Below are 17863 nucleotides of genomic sequence, written 5' to 3'. Positions count from 1 at the left end.
CTCAACCAGGATTATAAATACTATGCATTAAAAATGAAAAATTGGATTTTTTATTATAATGTGTTTAAAGTAAATTTCTTTCATGGAAAAAAACTGGCCCAAATTATGAAGAAAAAATTTATTATATAAGATAAAGAACTAATTCTGGTGGAAAATTCTACATTTTAGGCTTTATGGAAAAAATAAGTAAAAGAAAATCTATTTGCCATCTAGCAAAAAAATAAAATCTATTAATTCTGATATGAATGAAATTACACTCCATTGTTGTAAACCAACAAGTTGGAACCAATCATAGTTGACCTTTCAGTGGGTTTTCAGAGGCAATAAAAACATGGAAGGAAACTGTCCATCTTTCTCCCATGGAGCAGGTGGTGGATTTGAACCACATACCTCTGCACTGGAAGTGCAATTCCTTACCCTTACGGCAACAGAGCTTCCTTTACATTATATGAAATATATCTGAACAGATTTTGCATCAATCCTGCTTTATTAATTCCTTCTCTTGCTCTCCTCTCTCTCAACAAACAGCTGGATCTTATAAAATGCTAAAAAACAACCAGCAACTCAAATTATGATAAATAGCAATTGCTTAATACAGAAGATATTAACAAAAACAAAGTCTCCTTGATGCTTCATAATATAGATCTCTTAACAGGTGCATTATATATAACAGGTAAGGAAGCTCTGGTGGCCTAGTGGTAAGAAGCTGAGATTCCATTTGAAAAACATACAGTTCTAATCCAGCTACACCACAGGAGAAGGAGGGCAATCTCCTCTGTGTGATTTACTGCCTCTGAAAATCCACTGGGCAGCCAGCTATGAGTCAGTCTTGACTTGGCAGCAACAATAAAGTTTGCATTTAAAAGAAATTTTTCAGGGAGCCCTGGTGGCCTAGGAGCAAGAAGTTGCACTGCAATCCCAGAGGTATGACGGTGAACCCACCAGATGCTCTGCTGGAGAGGGAGGGGCAATCTCCTCCTGTACCAATCAGATCCGATTTGATGGTACATACAAAAAAAATAATAAAAAGTTTAAAAAGTTAAGAAGAAATTTTTCCATTACCTGAAGAATAGAATTGGTTGCACTGCAACACAGTGAAGAAGCCAAATTGTCCTTTGATCCTTCCTAAATTATCTCACTCTACTATAAAATATTCCATAAATATCATTATGTATTATAGGTATTCCTTAACTTATAGCTGGGCTGTATTCTAAATGCTTATTTCTAAATCTGATTTCTGGTACTCAAATAATATTTTCTTCTTAAACAATTTTAAAAAGAGAAGCTGGGCCATCAGGTCACACTATAAAAATCCATAAAACTCAAATGTATTAGAAGAATTTGTTTTACCAAAGCATTTTCTTTTTTTATTATACTAGTTTATTTATAAAATTCGAAAACATTGCGTTCTAGAGCAGATTCTTTCAATTTCCCCCACCCCCTTAGCCATCAAATTGTACATGATTAATATATCCAGCATATCCTCATCCCTCTGCTCCCCCCCACCCTGATCCTTATACTCATTCTATAATAATGGTTTTATAAAATATTTATCTTTGTGGGACTGAGTTTACTCAGCTCTCCAGTCCCTCCCAAGTTATGTAATAATTTACAGTCATTGCTCTTACGTGCTGCATAGTATTTTACTGTGTGAATGTACCATAATTTCTCAATCCATTCATTTGTGGTTGGTCATCTGGGCTGTTTCCATGTTCTTGAGATGGTAAATAATGCTGCTATGAACACTGGTGTACAAGTAAAGCCTTGTGTCTTGATGTTTCCCAACACATGTAAGTACCTTAACCATCCATATCATTACTTCTTTGGTAAAATCACTAAGAGATTTAGGAATATTTCTCATCCCCATGACTGCCTCCACCTCATTTTCTAGAGGTCTATACTACTTGCCTGCATAGGTGTTGGCCTTGTTCAGGAGGTCTGTGCACGCATGCATATCAGCAAAAGCCCGGATTCCTAAGCAATTGACAGGGTGAAGCTGAGATTCCAAAAATTCACAGCAAGTCTTCTTGACATCCTGTAACTGTAACAGACCAGCTGCTGGAAGAAGTACCTGCAACACATAAGGAATTATGATTAGGCAATGGGCTGTTATTGATTCCAAAGTGGGATGCTCCAGGCCCAGTTATAGATTATATCCTATAGACAGTACCAAATACTTCAAAGAAAGCAAATGTAAAGATTATTTAAAAAACAAAAACAATGATAACTCCTCATATTTTCCCTAATATTCATGGAATCTCTCAAAGGTCTCTTCTTGGTTACAAGAATATAAAAAGCTTACATTATACTAATATAAAAAGATCACATTATACTAGTGTTCCTTTTTACAAGCTTAAACAAAATGCTCCCTTGAATCTCTAAGACATAAACTATTAAGATGCTAGGGGGTGCTATGGGTAAATGATAACGGTTTTGCTTGAACAGTAGGGAAGCACTGAACCCAGAGTTCTACAGACTACAATAAAGCCTCATTTGGCTGAAAGTTTGTTGTTGTTCTCCTGTCTGAATAATATAAAAAAACTTCTCTCCTAAAAGGTGGAACAATTTCAAATGCAACACTCTGGAGCTACAAGTAGACACTTTCTCTGGAACATAATATATTCACTAAAAAGAATAAAAGGTAATTGCCTAATAATCACTTTTAATTTGCATGTTTATTGGACTAACTCAAGCAATTTTATATTAATTATAGGTTATATTCTGTGAGATTTTACCACTGTTTTTCACTATAAAAAGTACTCTATCTGACAGTGCAATTGCTTTTAAAATAGGTCAATAAAGGGAAATTTTTTTCATTATGACCTTCAAGTAATAGTGTTATGATAAGATTACCATATTAAAAAGTCAAACCAAGAGGAAAATTTCATAAGAAAGAACTTATTGAACATCTGGTGCATTTTTAGACAAACTAGTGTGTTTGGGGGTGGGAGAAGGGTTTCAACTCTCACAACAATGGTTAATTTTAGAAAAGTTCACACTAGTATAAAAAAGACAAATAAAATATAAGTTTCTTAAGAAACTGAATTTCCTAAGTGGCCAATTAGAATAATTAGAGAAAAGAAATACTAGTTTAAGTAGTACTATTTAAATTTTTCCTAAATAAATGCAAGTCTTAAATATGAAAGTATTCATGTAATCTGTAATGAAATTACTCTATTTTCTTAAAAGCAGTACAGAAGCTTTACCTCTCAGACATAAGAGTTTTGACTGTATTATATATGCACACAATCTACTGGTAATGGGTAGATCAAGAAAGTGACATCTTGTATTTTAGCCCAACAACATGAACTGGTATCAACTTTTTTCCTGGGAAAAAATTTAATACAATATTTAAGGGGGGGCAACTCACTTTTCCTTTTCAATTTAAAAAAAGTACAAAATTGTTACAATACTCAAGCTAATAAATGAAGTGTGTTTCATTATGCTATGAGAATTAGTCTTCATGGATGTCTTTAATTTGTTAGTAATTTGTAAATTGGAAGGTTTTCTAAACTGATATAATTGTACTCTGAAGGAAAGTTTAAAACTGTTTAATGTGCAGCTATTTAATTCAGGAAATGCATATAGTTTGGAAAGAGGTCTTCAGTGTAAAATTCTATTTCTGTGAAATTTGTACAAATAGTAATGATCAGCATATTACCACCTAATCAGCATTTTCCCAAAGACAAAATAGTGTATGGTGGTATCCATATTGCTAGGAAATAGAAAAAGACAGGGCTAGAGGTTAGGGGTTAGATGAATAGTTGAATGAAAACTAGTTCACTCATCCATTGCTGGTGAGAGTATAAACTAGTTCAGCATTCAGGAAATATTATCTACTAAACATAACTGAAATATGAGTCAAATATGTAAGGAGTACTTATTCATGTTTTCATATTGTCAATAAATCCTTCATAAATGCCTCCGTTTTATAATTTCATTAGAACTGAACTTTAGTAGCTATCATTATAAAATTGATTGTACGCAGCTTCAAAAACAAGTATTAACTGATCTAAGCTTTATATAGCACTCCTGGTGATCAACAGTCACTAATATTGAAAACAAAGAAGCTTCTAAGGCCACACCAATTTCCTGTATTAACTCATGTGTTAGTTAGCTAGCCAGTTAACAAAAGAAAGCAAATTAAAAATACTCATTTGCAAATGAATCATATTCCACAATCAGGCCACACTTCCCATAGCTGTCACCTTCTGCTAGACATCTTAAGATCAAATGAAATCTCTTCATTTGTCTGACAGAAACAAAACACAAGAGAGGCTCAAAGTCCTGTCCATTCTATGCAAACAGTCAAGGGAAAGCTAGAGATGTAATAAAACCTGCCATCTCTTAGGTCTATTGTCCTATTATCGTAAGCTTCATCTCTAGATGCAGAATAGCAAGGCTGGGCTTACTGTGTAGCCTCTAAAACTCTTCTTTTTGGCTAGAGTAAGAAAGACAACAGCCACTTCAGCAATGCATCCTTGTAGCTGCCTCCATTTCTAATTGCTCAGCACTTGGCAGGTATTTTTTCTCTGTTTACATTATACAGAAGTGAATACAGAGGCCTGAAGAGGTCTGGTAAATTGACCAAGGCCACATACCTTATAAGGGACAAATGATGCACTGGAGTATACTAATTTCAGATGACACACAGGAAATATTCTCATATTAGTAGTTGGAAATGTATTTTCAGAGTTATTTTCATTTACCTCAATCACATAAATATCCTTTTTAAAGCAAATATATTTGGGGGGGGGAAGGTCAATGTAAAACAAAATACATTAAATACTGAATAACTGACATCCAGAGCCCACCAGAAATGGCTTCACTTTGGTCTGTCCTCTGAATGCCTTAAGTATCAAAGACCTCTGATCATGAAGTTACTATTTTGGAGAACAATTTACAGACTTGACATTACATTCTGCTTGCACATGATAGTAATATCGTTTAAAATCTCTGGAGTATCATCAATTAACAGAATGAAGACCAACTGATAAACTCAACATCACATGCTTTCATTTTACAAAATGGAAAAATACTTTTCATCTACTTGATACTGATTTCTAACAAATAGAGACATCTAAAAGGCAAATATTTTATACACTGGAAATGCTTTGTTCAATAAGCCAAAGAGGGCGGGTAAGTACTATAGATTAGTGAAAAGAAGTACAACACTAGTAGTGGAAGACATTCCAGCCAAACAATTACCATCTCTGTATGACACTCTCATACCAGCTGCACATTTTAAAGTAAGATGTTTTCATGCTACTTCACATTATTTGACAAGCCAAATTACACATAAGATGTTTCGATGAGACAAGTACACTCCTTCTGCTTGGCTTATTAGATCTGTAGTTTATTTTCAGCCTGGGCATTCACTCCATGGGGGAAAGAATTTATGTACATCTTTTAAATCCAAAGCAGTTTACTGGAAGAGGTTACTGAAGGGGTCTGGTTCCTCAATTTATAAAAAGCATCTTAGATTTCTATGTATTAATTATTTCCATTAAAAGATGCAGTCCTGGATGTGCTCACCAGTCAATGCCAGGAAATCTAGAGGACGGCTGTCTAGCCAACGGACAGGAAGAGGTCCATATTTGTTCCCATTCTCAAAACAGGTGATCCAACAGAATGTGGCAATTATTGAACATTATAATTTATATCACATGCAAGCAAAATGCTGCAACAGTATACAGATAGGGAACTGCCAGAAGTTCAAATAGGATTTAGAAGAGACTATGGCACCATGGATTCTGGCTGAAAGTAAAGAATTTTAAAAGAATGTCTTTTTCTGCTTTATTTAATATGCAAAGGCATCTGACCTTTGTGGTTCATAACAAGTTATAGCTAACATTAAGACTAAAAGAATCCCAGAGCACTTAACTGTGCTCATGCAAAACCTATACCTATACCATGAGGCTGTTCTCTGAACACAGCAAGAAAACCTTGTTTTGTTGTTGTTGTTATTATGTACCATCAAGTTGGAACCGATCCATAGTTGACTCTCTAGCGGGTTTTCAGAGGCAGTTAATCTCATGAGAGGAGACTGCCCATCTTTCTCCCGCAGAGCAGCTGGTGGACTTGAACTGCGTGTCTCAGGATTGCAGCACAGCTTTTTGCCACTAGGCCATCAGAGCTCCATGTGGTTTAAAATTAAGAAGACAGCATGTTAGGGTGCTAATCTCTCTCCAAACCTATTCAATGTGTATGCTTAGTAAATTATTCAAGAAGTTGGACTCAAGAAAGAGGAATCAGGATCAGAGGGAAATTAATCAATGACCTGCATTATGCAGATGATACAACTTTGCTTGCTGAAAGTGAGAAGGACTTGAAGCCCTTGTGACAGAAGATCAAAGAGTATAGGCTTCAATATGGAGTGCACCTCAAGAAAAGAAAGATGCTTACCACTGGACTGATAGGCAGCATCATGAAAGATGAAGAAAACACTGAAAGTGGCAATAACTTCATCTTGATTGGATCTACAATTAACACCCTTGGTACCAACAGTCAGAAAATCAGGAAACAAACTGCACAAAAAAGTCTGCAATTAGGGACCTCTCCAAATTACTGAGGAATAATGTCGTCAGGTTGAGGACCATGGTGCATCTAATTCAATTCAGTCCATGGTCTTTCCAATCACTTGTTATGCATTTGAGAGCTGGACAAAAAATAAGGATGACAGAAGAAGAACTGATGCATTTGAGTTGTGGTGTTGGAGAAGAGTGCTGAACATCCAATAGACTGCTAAAAGAACAAACAAATACGTCTTGGAGAGGGTCCAAGCCAGAGTGCTCTTTGGAGGCAAAGATGATGAGCCTTCACCTCACATACTTCATGCTAAGAGGAACCTGTCCCCTTGGAGAGAAACATGATGCTTGGAAAGGCAGAGGTTGGCGAAGAAGATGAAGAACGCTTGACTAGGTGGACTGCCACAGTGACTGCCACAATGAACTCTAATGTGTCAGAAAGCGTGAGGATGGAATAGGACAGGACAGACTTCAGATCTGTTGTTCATAGGGTCTCTAAGGGGTTGTATGCAAACGGACAGCACCTAACAACAACAGATGTTTATGAAAACATAAACATACAAAACTACATCTCAGTCACTTAATTTTACACTCCTAAAAGAGTTAGTATTACTTATTTGCAAGACATCTCCTATCATACCAGAAATACCTACTTGTTTAAAGAAGAAGGGCATTGCAAGCCAGAAATAACCTAAAAACAAATAAAGAATTAGCTATTCCCAAAGAGCCCAAGTGGAAGAAATTATTCCCAAACTTAAAGAAGCTATGTGCTAGTGAACTAAAAGGAAATGATGCTACGAAATAGAAAACAGATCTCTGATTTTCGACATATCTAAAAATCTGCATTTTGTCTCCAATTTATTAGTAAGTATTGTTCCACAAGTTTATTTTATTCATGTGTGTTTGGGAGTACACACTTACTAACATAAACAGTATTATAAATTATTACAAACAGCATTCTAAATGCACACAGTAATACTATGACCTGATTACCATGACCTAAGGAGGTTTGCTGCATAAGAAAGAAGGAAGAAGAAAGTTTCCTTCCTCTTTTGGGGATTTAAGTAGGGCTAGTCAAGAGAAGACTTTTGAAATAGGAAATGTTTGTCTTTGGCATCCTGCCACTCCCTTACACATACTTCCACATCTCAAGGTTCCAGGTTTCTTGTTTATCCACCTGAAACTCCCCACCCAAAACAGACCTCTTTGATAGCTAAATGTTTAATTCTCTAAATAAGCCTACTTCAACCTCTTTTCTCCCAACAGAACTGCTACAGATTGAACTGTACTCTACCCCACCCTCAATTCCGTTTTAATGTGGCTAGCCCATGATTCTCAATATTACATAATTATCTTTCATTTTGTGAGTTAATTGTCCAGCACGTTGTAAATCCTGACCTCTATGATGTTAATGGGAACTCTAGTGGCATACCCCATAGGTAAGTGTCCTACCCCAAAGGTTAAACCTCTCTAGTGGTTAGAATCCACCAGTGGTTCTTCAGGAGAAAGACGCAACCTCATCCCAAGTGATTTATTGCCTTTGAAAGCTACTGGAGGGTCAGCTATAAATTGATTCTAATTCAAGGGCAATGAGTTGATGATATTAATGAGGTGGAATTGTTGTTGTTGACTGCCTGGAGTGGAGCACAACTCATAGTAACCCTATGAAAAAAAGGCCTGAAGCCTTTCTATAACTATTGACACTTAAAAAAGTTCATAGAGTTTCTAAATTAATTCTAATTCAAGGGCAATGAGTTGATGATGTTAATGAGGTAGAATCAGAGGCAGTAATATTAATGAGACAGAATATAGTCTACAGCCTTCAATGAATCTCTTCTGAGACAGGAACGGTTTAAACAAGCAGAGATCAAGGGACATAACTACTATCAACAAAGAAAAAACAAGAGCACAGTGGGTTCTTTAGACTCAAGCTCCTATACCGAAAACTTCCTAGACCCAAGGGAAGACTGATGTCAAGATGTATGCATATCTTCAAGGAAAAGCATACTCACAAATCTTAAAAGAATGCAAAATATTTTCAGTCAACTGGGGGTGGGAAGCTTTCCCTAGAACTGACACCATGAATTCATACTTCTGGTTGTGGTGCTGCAGAGTATTACTGAGTATTCCCATGTTGTTGTTGTTGTTTGGTGCCGTCGAGTCATAGATGACTCATAGCGACCCTATGAACAAACAGACTGAGCACTGTTCATGCATAGAGTTTCCGGAGGCAAGCCATTTCAGAAGTGGATGCCACTTCTGTTCCAGGCTTGTTTTAGTCAGGAAGCTCCAGCCAACACTGTCCACCGTGGGTAACTCGTGGTTGCTGTGATGCTGAAGACTGTGACTGTGAAGTATTCCCATAGACTTAAAAAAAAAACCAACCATGTTTGTCTTTGAAAAAGTGCAGCCCCAGAGTGTTCCTTGGAAGCAAAGATGATAAGGCTTTTATCTCACCTACTTCAGGCATGATGCTAGGAGAGGCTGTTCCTTGGAGAGGGATATCATGCTTAGAAAGATTGAGGATCCACGGCAGATTCTCAGCCAGACAGACTGACACAGTGACTGCTGCCATGGGCTGAAGTGTGTCAGGTAGTGTGAAGATGGCACAGAACAAGATAAGGTTCAGATCTGGTGTTCATACAGTCCCTACAGGTCGTACTCAACTTGATGGCACCTAACAATAAACAATAGCCACCAAAACTGTGATAGTAAATCTATTTATTGAAGGCATTCACTTTTAGTACTTCTGTTCCAGTAGTTCCAAATAACAAAGAAAACACATCTATCCAAGTTTTATCCCTAGGATGACTCCTGCCAACAAGGTCAAAGGAAGCAAAGCTGTCTCTCCAATTTATATTCATGGTAAATAATGCAAGACCTTCCAGAATTAACCTCTTCCAGAGGTACCAGTGACCACTTCTTAAGCAGAATGTATCTTTAACTGGTAGGAGCTCCAATGATGCCAAATATGAAAAAGTATACAAAGTATGGAAAAAAAATCTGGAAAAATGTAACTTCCAAACAGGGTTCTTGAGTGTTACTTCTCCTGTCAACTCTGCTACTATGTCTGAGTAGTTAGCCTAGCTATGTGGCACATTTATGCTATTGATACTATTAGAAAGAAAACATAATTTTCATCAAGAACTTTTTTAAAATAGATTTGAAACATTTGACCCTTAATGTATATTTCTGGTAACCTATCCTGGAAACATAATTCAAAATATGAAACAAGCTACCTCATGTTGCTGTTGCTGTGGCTGCTGTTGTTAGGTGCTGTCGAGTGCCCTACGACTCTGAGCGACCTTATGAACAGCAAAGCTGACCTTTGCTACATCCTGCACCATCTCCACAACCTGTTATGTTCAGTCCACTGTGGTAGTCACTGTGTCATTCCATCTCATTGAGGGTCTTCCTCTTTGACTTTCTACCTTTTGCAGCATGATTTCTCTCTCTCCAAGGACTGGTTCCTTCTGAAAATAGGTCCAAAGTGAGAGGACGTTTCACTATCCTTGCCTCTAACTCACAGTTGCCCTATAAAACTGGATAAATATGCCCCAAAGGCTTTAAGGCAGTGAAAGTTTATGAGAGCAGACTGTCACATCTTCTCCTAAGCATTACTTTAAGAATAAGGAGAAATAGAAACAATGAAAAGATCTAACAATATATTGTTGTTAGGTGCTATCAAGTCAGTTAGGATTCACAGCAACACTATTAATGACAGATCTAAACCCTCTCCTCCCCTGTTCCATCTGATTGTCTCTGACATACTCGAGCTCATGTCACAGTCACTCACTGAGGTCTTCCCTCCATCTTTCCAACCAATTTGATTAAATTTAACCTACATGGTGAAATCCAAGGACTAGGGAGGATAGAATGAGAATTGATGACTTTGAGCTGTGGTGCTGGAGAAGAGTATTGAATGTACCATGGACTGCCAAGAAAACAAACAGATTCATCCTGGAGAGGGTTAAACCAGGCTATTCCTTGGAGGCAAGGATTCTGGGGCTTCGTCTGACATACTTTGGACATGTTGTAAGGAGGGACAGGTCTTTGGAGAGGGACATCATGCTTGGTAGGGTAGAGGGACGGCGCAGGAGGGGAAGACCCTCTATGAGGTGGATTGATTCAGTGACTGGGGTAATCGGGATGGGTGTGTCAGAGGTAACGCGACTGGCACAGGATAGAGCAGAGTTTAGGGCTGTTGTACACAGGGTCGCTATGAGTCGCAAACGACTCGACGGCACATAACAACAACAACAAAAAACATGGTGGAATATTAAAATGACAATGAAAACTCGTAACTTAAAATGAACATTTATAAAATACTTCGTATAGTACACAAAGCATACTAAGGTGCACCTGACCTAGCCTATGGGCTTTACAATTACTTGCTCTGCGCCAGAGAGCTGGACAATGACTAAGGATGACAGAAGAAGACTTGATGCTTTTGAGCTGTGGTGCCAGATAAGTATTGAACATATCATGGACCGTCAGGAGGACAAATATGTCTGTCTTGAAGAGGGCGAAACCAAGTTTCTCCTTAAAGGCAACGATTCTGAAGCTCTGCCTCACATACTCTGGGCATGTGACCAGGAGGGAACTGGTCCTGGTCCTTGGAGGAGGACATCATGCTTGGAAGGGTGGAGGGGCATTTCAGGAGAGGAAGACCCCGAATGATATGGATTAATATGGTAACTGGTGCAATGGGACTAAGTGTGTCAGCTTCAGTGAGACTGCCTTAGGATACGGAAGCGTTCAGAGCTGTTGTATATAGGGCTGCTACTGAGTCACAGGTGACTTGATGGCACATAACAACAACAGTATACAAAGCATATTATAAAATTACTGGTGGACAGCCTATAATCATGCGAAAAACTTGAAAGGATATACAGTCTTTTGATCTCAGGCAACATGGAGAGAAGACCGTGGTAGCACAGGCAGGACAAACAAGTACCTGAACATTTCCACGATATACACTTTTTTGGTGTGTGTGACATGTTGGAGACAAAAGTAAAGAACATGGTCCACTGGCCTTTATAATGACAGCTTGAGAGGCAGATTCAGCCCTGGTCCAGGCTCAGATCTAATTCTGTTTCAGGCAGTGCAAATGTCAACCCTCACTCAGCAGTGCAACTCAGTTGATCTCATGGTAATGCTAATGTGAAGCAGTGCTTCAGGTCACTGAACAGTGAACGTGGGGTTTAGAGGACACTGTCTAACTATGAGCATGTTCCTACTTAGCTGTACACTGATCAGTTCATCCAAATGCTCTAGAATGGTAGTGTACAGGTTTCCTTCTGATACTCTTCATTCTGCCAGGACCTTTAGACTGGTTCAGCTGGCAATTATCAAATAAGGCCCGCAGATCCCAGTGTGCATTAATTTATTTCCAAATATTTACTAAGCATCTACTACGTACTAGTTAAAAGCCTAGGCTCTGGAGAGTATGGGGAAACTGGTACCTTTATCTACTGTGGGTGAGAATGAATACGGATGTAACTGTTACAGAAAAGAAGGTGGTATTTTATCAAGTAATTGAAGACACAACCATTATTTTAGGAATAAAAATAGACATACCAGAAATTCAACCCCTAGGCATATTCTCAAAAGACCTAAAAGCAGAGATACAAATGGAGACTTATATGCCACTGTTCATTTCAGTACTATTCACAACAGCTAAAAAAGACAGAAAAGTTAACCTGCTCGTCAAAAGCTGCATGGCTAAACAAAATTTGGTACACACATACATACAATGAGCTACTACTCAGCCATACAGCATACTAAGTCTTAATATATGCTATGTTATGTGACAGAAGTCAACCACAAAAGGGCAAATACTGTACAACTTCACATACAAATAAAGACAAAAAACAACAAATGTACAGTTTTGTGGTTATTACTGCTGTGTTGTTGTTGTTATGTGCCACTAACTCAGCTAAGACTCAGAAATGACTCTGAACAACAGACCTGAATCCTGCCCTATCCCAGGCCATGTTTACCAATCTCTAACATACTTGAGCTCATTGTTACTGTCACGGCGTCAATCCATCTCGTTCAGCATCTTCCTCTCTTATGTCAAGTACCACTGACAAAGAGTTGAATCAACTTATAACAACCCTCCACTAGGTTTATAAATCTTAATGGGAGGAACTACCTATCTTTATCCTTTAGAGCTGTTGGTAGATTTGAGTTAGCACAGACTCGGGTTTTTGGTTAGCAGTCCAACACATTATACCATGCCATCAGGGTTGGTCAGTTGTTGTTGTTAGGTGCTACCAAGTCCAGAACAACTCTTAGCAAACATATGAACAACAGATCCGATTGCTGACCTACCTGTGCCATCCTCATAATCTCTGACATACCTGAGCCCATTGTTGCAGTCCTTCACTAATCCACCTGGCTGAGGGTCTTCCTCTCCTCCGCCATTCTTCCACCTTTCCAAGCATGATGTTCTTTTCCAAGAAATAACCTCTCTGAGCAACATGTCCCAAGTATGTGAGAAGCAGCTTTATCATGTTTGCCTCCATGGAGCACTATGGCTGCACCTTCTACAACATGTATGTTTGTTCTTTTGGCAATTCATGGGATATTCAGTACTTTTTCTATACCACAGTTCAAAGGTATCAATTTTTCTTCTATGATCCTTATTCATTGTCCAGCTCTCAACAACATAGAAAATGACTGAAAAGATGAAGGTCTGAATCAGGAGCATTTTAGTCCTCAAACTAACATGAATTTGGAGAGGTCCCTGACTGCAGACTTTCCCAGTGATATACATCTCTTGTTCTCTTGACAGCAGGTACCAAGTATACTGATTATGGATCCAAGTAAAATGAAGTCATTGACAGTTTGAATCTTTTCATGATGCCCATCCATTGGTGAGGATTTGTTTTCTTGACACTGAGATATAATCCACATTGAAGGCTTCAATGTTTGATCTTTAGCACGTGTTTCAAGTCCTCCTCAAATTCAGCAACCAAGATTGCCCCATATGCATAATGAAAGTAATTGTTGAGTCTTCTTCCAATCTTAATGCCCTTCTTCTTCACAGAGTCCAGCTTCACTAATTTTTGGTCAATATACACATTAAAAAACTATGAAGAGGCTTTCCAGTCCAGGGGGTGGCAGGCGATAATCTATATGGAATCATTAACAATACCAACTTCTATGTATCAGAGAGGAGTATATTTAAATCAATGGGAGGGGGGGAAATAACTCAGGAAAGAAAGGTAAGAAAGGTTACACATCTCACAGTGTGTAATACCTGTCATTGATGTGTACAAATAGAACCAGGTGAACTGGTATGTGTTTTGCTGTGCATTTTGGTAGCAAGAACAAAAAAAATTTGAGAAAAAAAACCATTAATTTTACCAACTTGGAACTGAAAATAAGACATCAAAGTTCAAAAGTTAATGTGTATAAAATATTTATCAATCCTGTTGTTGATTGCCTTTGAGTCAAGCATAACTCATAGAAACCCTATGAACAAAAGACCTGAAGCCTTTCTATAACTATTGACATTTATCAAAGTACACAGAGTTTCCAGAGGTTATGTTGTTTAGGAAGTGGATGCCACTTCTGCTTCCAAACCTGTCTTAAACTGGGAGCTTCACCAAACACTGTCCACCATTGGTAAACGTTATGACATTTGACATCCAATGGCACAGGGTTCAGTATCACAAGCAAACCCAGGTTACCTCAGTACAGCATACTGACAGAAGAGTGCTGTATCACTTAGAAAAATGTTCCTCCAAAATATAATAGCAACCAACTTTAAATACAAAGGCCCTCCTCAAGGTCTTATTGACTGTAAACAAGAGCCTTAAATAAAAAACAATATAGTGTGTTGTTGTTAAGCTGTTGAGTTGCCTGCGATGTACAGTGACCCTATGTACAGCAGCTCTGAACCCTTCCCTGTCCTGAGCCAGTCTCAATAACTCCAACACACCAATCCCCATTGCTCCAGATACTATATCAATCCATCTCATCCGGGGTCTCCTTCTCTTGCACTGTCCATCCACCCTTCCAAGCATGATGAACTTCTCTAAGGGCTTGTCTCTCCTGGCCATGTATCCAAAGTAAGTGAGGTAGAGCTTCAAAATCCTAGCCTCCATGAGAGACTTGGTTTCACCCTAAGACAGATCTATTTGTTTTCCTGGCAGTCCAGGGTATGTTCAAACTCTTTTCCAGCACCACAACTCGAAGGCATCTATTCTTCTTCTGTCATCCTTGGTCACTGTCCAGCTCTCCAAAGCATAAACATAGCAAATAATTGAGAAGAGCATGATCTGGATCAGGTGTACCTTTGTTATCTTGACTGACATCGTTGCTTTTCAGCACTTTGGAGAGGTCCAGGATAGCAAACTTTCCCAATACAATTTGTCTCTTTATTTCCTGACTGCTGGAGTGGAGCTGAGCTATTCCTGTTTCCAACCTGAATTGTAATCTGTTACTTCTATCATAAACTCCATAATTGTAAATGTGGTCTTTGAATTCTGTATAGCCACTGCAACAGATTAGCAGACTCTGTTATAAAGCAGTAAGAGCCCTGGGACAGATGGTTGCTGATTCAATTGGATGCAGTAACTTGGGGGCATGTCTGACCTCATAGGAATCAGTTTTGTGTTGTGAAGGCTGTTGATGGGGACCTTAAGGAGTTCCTAAAGGTCAGATACAGCTGCTCCCATGTATGCTAACTGTACAGTTTTCACAGGAGTGTCAAGAGATGAGGTATCCAGTCTGGGTTGGAGTTTCTTTTGGTCTAGAATAGTCCACCTGTGAAGGGATGTTGTTTTTTCTAGCCCGAGGGATGGCTGCAGCTAGGGTACCAGAGATGGCTAGTGTGAAAATATAGTCAATGCCAATGTGGGATGCCCAAGGAGAGCAAGATATGGCCTTGGCTTATTCCTGAGTGCTAAGAGTGTTGATTGTGAATCTGAGCAAGTTGTAATTGTTAACAAACTCAATCTCCTCATCTATTATGGTGCTGTCAATTTGGCTCAGTGGTGAGAAACTTTGTCTTCTTGATGTTAAGCTTCAATACATAATGAAGACTACTTCACCTTCTGCAGCAAGCATTTCAGGTCTTCAGTTTCAGCAAGCAAGGTTGTATCATCTGCATATCATAGGTAGTTGATGAGTCTTCCTCCAATCTTGATGCAACATTTCTCCTCATAAAGCCTTGCTTCCCGAAAAACCTGTTCTACAAATAGAGTGAAATGGTTTGGGAACAGCATGCATCCCTGACACACTCCTTTACTTATTTTGAATGATGCAGTATTTCCTTGCTCTGTTCTGAGGACTGCTTCTTGGTCCAAGCATAGGTTTCACATAAGTACAATCAGATGTTCTGGGATTCCCATTTTCCTCAAGGTTAAGCACAATTTGTTGTGATACACACAGTCAAATGCTTTTTGCATAGTCAATGAAACAGATAGACATACTTCTGGTACTCTCTACTTTCTGCCAAGAATCACCTGACATTGGCAATAATTTCTCTAGTGCCATGACCTCTTCTAAACCCAGCTTGTATTTCTGGTAGTTCTCTGTCAATGTACTGTTTCAGTCTCTTCTGGATAATCTTCAGCAGGATTTTGCTAGTGTGTGGTATTAGTGATACTGTTTGATAATTTGCGTACTCTGTTGAGTCACCTTTTGTAGAATGGGGATAAATATGATCTCTTCCAGTCAATTGGCCAAGTAGTTGTCCTACAGATTTCTTGGCACAACTTGGTGGGCACATCCAGGGCAGCATCTGTTTGCTGAAATATGTCACTTTGTACTCCATCAATTCCTAGAGCTCCCCCCCCCGTAAAGTCCTTCAGAGAAGCCTGAATTTCTTCCTTCATCATCACTGCCTCTTGATCATATGTTGTTTCTTGAAATTCTGTGTCAGCCAATTCTTTTTTGTATAATGACTCTGAATACTCTTTCTATCTTCTTATAATGATTCCTGAATCATTCAATATTCGGCTCATAGCATCCTTAAGAATTGCAACTTGCGGCTTCAATTTGTTCGTTAGTTCTTCCAGCTTAAGAAATGGTGAGTGAGTTCGGCCCTTTTAATCTTCCAACTCCAGCTCCATGCACATTTCATTAAGTATTTAGCCTTGTCTTCCTGAGCTGCTCTTTGAACTCTTCTATTCTGCTCCTTAACTTCTTGATTTCTTCCCTTGCTTTGGCTTCTTGGCACTCGAGTGCAATATTCAAAGTCTCTTCTGACATCCATTTGTCTTTTATTCTTCTTTCTTCTTTGTCATGACTTTTTGCATTCTTCATGATTAACATTCTTGGTATCTTCCCACAGCTTATCTGGTCTTCATTCATTAGTGTTCAAGGCCTCAACCCTATTCCTGATTTGGTTTTTAAAATCATGAGGAATAGACTCAAGGTCAAATTTTTATTCGTTTGGATATGATTTAAACTTCTTTAGCTTTAATTTGAACTTGCATATGAGCAGTTGATGGTCTGGTCCACAATCAGTACTTCTTCTAGTTTTCACCACAGATAGTGAACTTCTCCAGCAATTTCTTCCACAGATGTAATCAATCTGATTTCTGTGGATCCCATCAGTTGAAATCCATGTATATAGCCTGCATTTATGTTTCTTATAAGGTATTTACTATGAATAAATCACTGATTGTAAAGAATTCTATTATTCTAACCCCAGCCTCATTTCTGTCACCAATGCATATTTTCTGACTACTGATCCTTCTTCCTGGTTCCCAACTTTATCAATCCCAGATGTTTAAACTCTTTGGCTGACCTTAAACCAGACATGCAGAATCACAGACAATTCTATATTTTCAGCACTTAAATAAGTTTGTCTAAAATGGGTGACTGGAATGCAAAAGTTGGGAACAGAGAAGAAGATTCAGTAGTTAGAAAACATGGACTCGGTGACAGAAATGCAGCTGGAGAGAGAATGATGGAATTTTGCATAATCAATGACTTATTCATAGCAAATTTTCACCAGATGGTATGCATAGGAATCAGATCGATTACATCTGTGGAAAGAATCGCTGGAGAAGCTCAATAGCAGCTGTGAAAACTAGGCCAGGAGCTGATTGTGGAACAGACCACCAACTACTCATATGCAAGTTCAAGCAGAAGCTGAGGAAAATTAAACCAAATCCAAAGCAACCAAAATATGACTTTGAGTCTATCCGACCGAAATTTCAGAACCATCTCAGGAAGAGGATTGAGGCTTTGAACACTAATGAGCGAAGACCAGATGAGTTGTGGGAGGATATCAAGGGTATCATCCAGGAAGAGTGCAAACAGTCATTGCAAAGACAGAAGAGGAAGCGAAGACCAAAATGTATGTCAGAAGA

At 38.5% G+C, this 17863-nt stretch overlaps 1 protein-coding gene across 2 annotated transcripts in view; it reads right to left on the bottom strand.

The window, feature by feature from the left end:
- Positions 1–17863, bottom strand: part of KLHL2 (kelch-like family member 2) — a 185102-nt gene that overhangs the window by 49706 nt on the left and 117533 nt on the right. For both annotated transcript variants that reach the window (XM_006896654.1, XM_006896655.1), the window contains one exon: positions 1909–2071. In XM_006896654.1, the coding sequence (XP_006896716.1) occupies positions 1909–2071 (163 nt within the window). The remainder of the gene's footprint in view (positions 1–1908; positions 2072–17863) is intronic.

The sequence above is a fragment of the Elephantulus edwardii genome, unplaced genomic scaffold (genome assembly GCF_000299155.1).
Source record: "Elephantulus edwardii isolate Elephantulus edwardi_28Jun2011 unplaced genomic scaffold, EleEdw1.0 scaffold00188, whole genome shotgun sequence".
NCBI lineage: Eukaryota > Metazoa > Chordata > Mammalia > Macroscelidea > Macroscelididae > Elephantulus > Elephantulus edwardii.
The sequence above is the reverse complement of the archived record's forward strand: the minus strand, read 5'-3'. Positions and strand labels throughout refer to the sequence as shown.